Source organism: Otolemur garnettii, unplaced genomic scaffold (genome assembly GCF_000181295.1).
Source record: "Otolemur garnettii isolate 467f Iridium unplaced genomic scaffold, OtoGar3 scaffold00012, whole genome shotgun sequence".
NCBI classification, from domain to species: Eukaryota; Metazoa; Chordata; class Mammalia; order Primates; family Galagidae; genus Otolemur; species Otolemur garnettii.
Window position 1 is genome coordinate 29144724 of NW_003852407.1, and position 6107 is coordinate 29150830.

At 33.4% G+C, this 6107-nt stretch overlaps 1 protein-coding gene across 1 annotated transcript in view; it reads right to left on the reverse strand.

Moving 5' to 3' along the window:
* Positions 1-6107, reverse strand: part of MIB1 (mindbomb E3 ubiquitin protein ligase 1) — a 117056-nt gene that overhangs the window by 14272 nt on the left and 96677 nt on the right. The window contains exons 15-17 of the mRNA XM_003784788.3: positions 4650-4811; positions 3010-3191; positions 968-1160 (exon numbers count right to left, since the gene is read on the reverse strand). Coding sequence (XP_003784836.1) covers positions 968-1160; positions 3010-3191; positions 4650-4811 — 537 coding nt within the window. The remainder of the gene's footprint in view (positions 1-967; positions 1161-3009; positions 3192-4649; positions 4812-6107) is intronic.

The window sequence follows — 6107 nt, forward strand, 5'->3', positions numbered from 1 at the left end:
AAAAAAAACTATTCACCTTGAGTAAACAGTAATACGAGATGCAAATCTTACTTTATGTATACATGCGCGCACACACACACACAAATATCATGGAAAAACAAAAAACAAAAAAAAATCAATTATTTTAGTAAACCAAAATGCCTAAAGTGGTACAGCTATAATAAAGCAGTAAGATACAGGGGGAAAGAATAAAACCAAAAACCCAGAAAAGAATAATAGTTCTCAAAAAGCATAAGGAGTCAGGAAAGATAAAAAGTTCATAAGAATGGATATAAAATTTGGTTATCACTTAGTTCCAGTAGGCCAAGACTTTATCTGCCTCCAGGACAAGGCATATATGAAAGGCAAGGCATCCATCTATGAAGTTTTCTTTTCAAAAACTGTTAAGCTGACCCTAATCAAACCATTACATCAAATTTCCAGTTTACAGGAAAAACCAAGGATAGAGAAGTTAAACAATACCATGCCAAAACAATCAAACAAATCTAGAATGTGTGGCATTATCCCCCAAAATGAACTAGTCTTTTACAAAAATGCATACAAAACAGGACAAACAGTATGATATACAATTAACTATAACAAAAAGGAGAATTAAAAATACCTCTTCATCTTTCGGCTATAGGGGGCTTTGAAAGCATAACAGTAGATAACTTTTATTTTTAACTACTACGCTTTAGATATAAAGAAGGAAAAACATGTAAGGGTTAAAAAAACTCTTAGAAGAAAACTAGTATAGAGTGAAATTCAGGTAATAATGGACTTGGCAAATAAGAACGTTAATAAGACTGTAAACCAGCAATAAATTCAGAACTGATCTCTTAATAAATATGTTATATAATCTTATAGTTTAGTTATTGGTTAGAAGAACAATATTAAACTAACCCATGACATCATATAATCTTATTTACCATTAATTATCTTAAAGAATTTCATAGAATAGTAAAACATCATATTAAAAGTATATTACCTTTGTCCTGGATTGAACTTGTTCTTTACAGATGAGGCACTTCTTGACCCGTGGAGAACATAAAGAACAGGTAGCAATATGTCCACATGGGCCAAAAAGAGTATCTCTCTTCATGTCTGAGCACACCATACACTCTTCTAAGGTTTCAGAATCATTACTAATCATAGAAGGACTTCTAGAACCCACTTGACCACTAATGAAAGAAAATATTTCAAATCAAGCCTATCAAAATATGTCTAGTACAAATTCATTAATTGAAATGATTTAAAATACATCCAGAGTATCATTAGTATACATAAAACCAATTTTAGTTATGTTAAAAAATTAAACTTTTAACATTTGTGTGTGAAACACTGTATACTACATTTTTCTATTTATACACATTTCTGTATTGCTACATAGTTCTAGCATGATTAAAACTACAAAGTGAACAAACACTCATCCCAAGGATAAGGGTGAATCTTTTAAAAGAAAGGAAACAAAAATAGCCGTAAAGAAAAATAATTTAACCAAACAAAATTTAGCTCAGAATTTGTTCTATCTATACAGAACCAGCAAACAAAGAAAAGCATAGGAATAAAACAAAAACCCTAACAAGCAGCCCTGTTAGATATCCTAATTAAAGAGAGAACAAAGCATCATTAGTCTACAATAGGTAGAGCGCTTTAGAAAACACGACATGTGATAGCTTCTGTTTTAACATGTAAGTGTATCCTTAAGGAGCATAAAATTCTATTACAGAAAGATAGAATGTGTGCATAAATATATGCAAGGAAAACACAGAAGTATACATATACATATATGACCAAAATACAGCTACAGAAAAGGGACATGTTGTTCTACTACAATCTTTAGAATTTCAAGAACACCTGAACACATCATGTGCATACACAGCACACACATAAACAGGTCCCATCTTAAACCCATTGTTAAAAAGTTATTTGCGGTTATCCCATTACCTGGTATCTGTTTATTTATGAACGCATCTGCCTTTCTTTTTTCTTTTGTGGGTATATGCATCTTTCTATAATAGAATTTTATCCTCTTCCTTAAAGATATACTTAAAGAAATGAATATACCTCATTATATTAGTTTCATATATAACAAAGCTCTATACACAAATTACAAAGAGATACCATTTCTTCACTACACATAAATTGTAAGAGAGGCAAGAGAAAACAAAGGTCAAGGGTCAGCCACTAAAATATTCAGTGACAAAAACCAGGTCAATAGTAAGTGCCCAGAACTGTTCAGACAAAAAAGTAATGAGATGTGTACCTTCTGGTATGTCTATGGTATCTCTTAGTAAAGAAATTAGTTATCTCATAAATAATAATTAAAATCAACAACATAATTTCCTGTAAGAAAAAGACAAATGTGAAATGATCATATTTAAAGAAAACTCAACCAGGAATTGGTTCATTTGTTTGTTTTGTCAATCCTTCACTGATATTTATTTAGCACATCAGGTTGCTGGAAGTATTACAGAGTTTATGTGAGATATCACCTCTTCATGGAGTATAAACAGACTCTCTTAGGAAGATTCTATTAAATTTTAAATGCAGAGCTACGTGAAGGACATATATGTAGTCCCCGTTACTTGGGAAGGTAAGATGGAAAGACTGCTTAAGCCCAGCAGTTTAACTCAAGTCCAGCCTGGGCAGCATATTGAGACCCAGCTCTAAAAAAATAAAATAAAAATTTAAATACATACAATATAAATCATAGTAGTTAAGACATTTTCTCTAAGATTTTTTCGTATAAATTCCTGTAACACATCAGAGTACTTGATCAGACTACTTGACAAAAGTTTCTTGGAACTTAGTAAGCATATAGAAGCATTGTACTTAATAATGTGAAAAACACAAGCACAAAATAAGAGACATGTTGCCTGCAGGAAAAATTTCAAGAAAGAGAGTCAACACAAGGATACACAAAGAGTAAAGACAAAGATATTTTTAAGTAATCAAGTCCCACATTATGAAACTGCATGATACTTTCTGTACAGAATATTGAGTTTTAGGATAGTAAGTAATACAAACCTGACTTTCTCCTTATGACACTTTGCCAGTGCTTTGCAGAGACTTGGATCAGGACAGAGATCAAGTGGCGACTGACCCTTCTTATTTCGAATGCTAAGGTCAGCACCATTGGCTGCCAAGAAACAGGCAATAGATGCTGCACTCTTCTTCTCTGCCCCCTGGGTACCAAGTCCCATTATTAACTGAAATCAAATGAAAAGAGTCAATTTTCCTTTTAGGAATGTGCTATCTATTCTTTAATGTGAGTGTGTTTAAGAATGTGTACTGAACATTTAAGTAGTATCAGTTCTAATATCCCTCTTCTCCCCATTCTCAATTTCCTCAGACATATAGTTTGAAGAGTGACCCATTTTTCCAGTTGTAGAAGTGGACCAGATGCTCCAAACCAGCCCAGCTGTCTGTCTCATTTATATGACTAGTTCAGGGATGAAGATATTACCCAAGTCAAGTCAATTTAGCCCTAGTAAAACTCTAGAGCAGGACTTCAGATTGAACGAATAAAGACACAGCATACTCTTTTTTCTAATCAATTTGGCTCTGGTCCTGCTAGCAATCAACTTGAAACAATGACAGAAGAAACAACTGAGAAAAGAACCAACACCTGGGAATTGAGTCAAGAAATGGAGAGTGAGACAAATCAGGTTCTGATAATATCTGAGCTACTGATGCAAACATTTTATCCCAAAATAGTCACAATACCTAACTGTTAACATATAGTGAGTGTCGACAATGAACCAGGTATTCTTTTTTCTTTTATTTCCTAATAGGATTCCCCCTTCTTACAGAACCAAGTATTACTTTAAGTACTTACTTACAGACCAAAAGAACAGAATAGAGAATCCAGAAAGAGATTGCGCATATTTGGTTAACTGGTTTTGGATAAAGGTATATAGGCAATTCAGTAGAAAAAGAGATTATTTTCCAACAGGTGGTGCCAGAACAATTTGGACATTCACAGTAAGAAAATGAACTTGGATCCATGTGTGATCCTATATATAAAAACTAACTCAAAATGGATCACAGATCTAAATGTAATAGCTAACATTTTATAAACTTCTAATATAAAATGTAAGAGAAAATCTTAGTGACCTTGCCTTTGGCAAAGATTTCTCAGGACACAAAAAATATAAATGATGAAAGAAAAAATTAATAAATTTTTCTTCCAAAAACACTGTTAAAAGAAAAGCCAAACACTAAGAGAAAATATGTGCATATCACGTATCTGATAAAGAATTTATAATCACATTATATCAACTCTCAAAACCCAATCATAAGAAAACAAAAGGCCCAACAAAATAATGAATGAAAGATTTGAGCAGACACTTCATCAAGTATGTGGTGACAGGCAAATAAAAAGACACTGAAGATCAGTAATCATTAGGAATACGCAAATTAAAGCCACAAGCTACCACTACGTATCTATTTGAATGGCTGAAGTTAAAAAGAACTGAACAACTTATGGTAAAAAGGTTAAGCAATATAGTTAGTATTGAATTAGCATTTAGTTTACAAACTAAATTTCTAAATATGTAGCTCTGATAAAATATTTGATCTGACACAGATTAGATTAGCAGTAAATATAAAATCTTGCATTAAAAGATGCTTCCATTAATACTGAAAGAAAGATTATCTTTACTTACTGTGTTTTTGGACGGCTCCCAGGTAGCGTCCACCTTCCCTACATCTTGCATATCTTGGAGCTGACGAAGCTGAGACAAAGTGTGATGCCTCAGAGCTTCATGCAAAGGAGTATCCCCATCCTTATCCTGAATGTCTAGCTTGGCACCTGCACGGACCAAAAGCTAAAAGGCAAAGATGCCTTATTTTGGTAAAGTATTCACACCCATAAGAAACTACAACATAACATAAAGCAAGAGTGAGATTGCCCTGGAGATGTCATTAAAACTAATGATTTTTATGTCTTTCTTTTTAATATTCTCCACCTCTGTGGTTCCTTACAAAGAGTGATATGTTCCAGTTATTCAAATATATTGAACTAGGGAAAATAAAAACAAATGAGAATCAGTATGTTGCTTAATACACCCACTCTAAGATGATGGTAACTGAAGCAAATTTAGAACTTTTTCCTCCTTGTAACTTAAGGTATGGGAACTTGAGATATATTTTAAACACTTCCACCAGGACCAAATCATAATGTTCAAAATTCTTCCATTGTTTTTAAACAAACAAGCAAAGTCATTATTAATTCTATTTTCTTTTGGTCTATTTTTTCCAAAGGTATGACTAAGAAGAAAGTCATGAAGGATACCTGAAGAATTTTGAGCAAGAAGAATTTCAAATAACAGTAAATGTGAACAGCTTTTGCTAAATTATAATCTTTTAGATAAAATGCATAACTGACATATTTCAGTAGATTACTTAAGCAATAAATATAAGTTTATTTAAGACTTTGCTTATGGTGCTTTAATAATTTTCTTAATCCTTTCTACAAATAGTACCAAAGAACTTTAGAAAAATACCATCTATAGAAATCAATCTCAAGCATACATCTACCTGTCTTGCCAAATTGCATTTTTTCCCCATCTTTGTTTCAAAAAGATTTCATCACCTTTAGGGCAATGTTTCTCAAATTTAGACATGCAATAAAAAAAAGAAAAAAAAATTTAGACATGCAATAGGAATTACCTGGAGGGCTTGTTAAAACAGGGATTGCTGGTTCTCACTCTTAGAGGTGCTGATTCAATTGGCCTGAGACAGGGCCTAAGAAATAACTTTTCTACCAAGTTCTCAGGTGATGCTGATGCCATTGGTTCAGTCACCAAACTTTCAGAATCACTACTCTACAAAAATATTTAAACTGGGACTTTTTCAAATTTTTTATGAATCCCCAAATTAGTAAACAAAAAAATATATATTTCAGCTCGGCACCCAAAGTCAGTAGTGAGTAGGGTGCCAGCCATATATCCCAAAGCTGGCGGGTCTGAACCCAGCCCGGGCCTGCTAAACAACAATGACAACTGCAGTCAAAAACAGCCAGGAGTTGTGGCAGGTGCCTGTAGTCCTACTTGGGAGGCTGAGGCAAGAGAATCACTTAAGCCTAAGAGTTTGAGGTTGCTGTGAGCTGTGACGCCACAGCA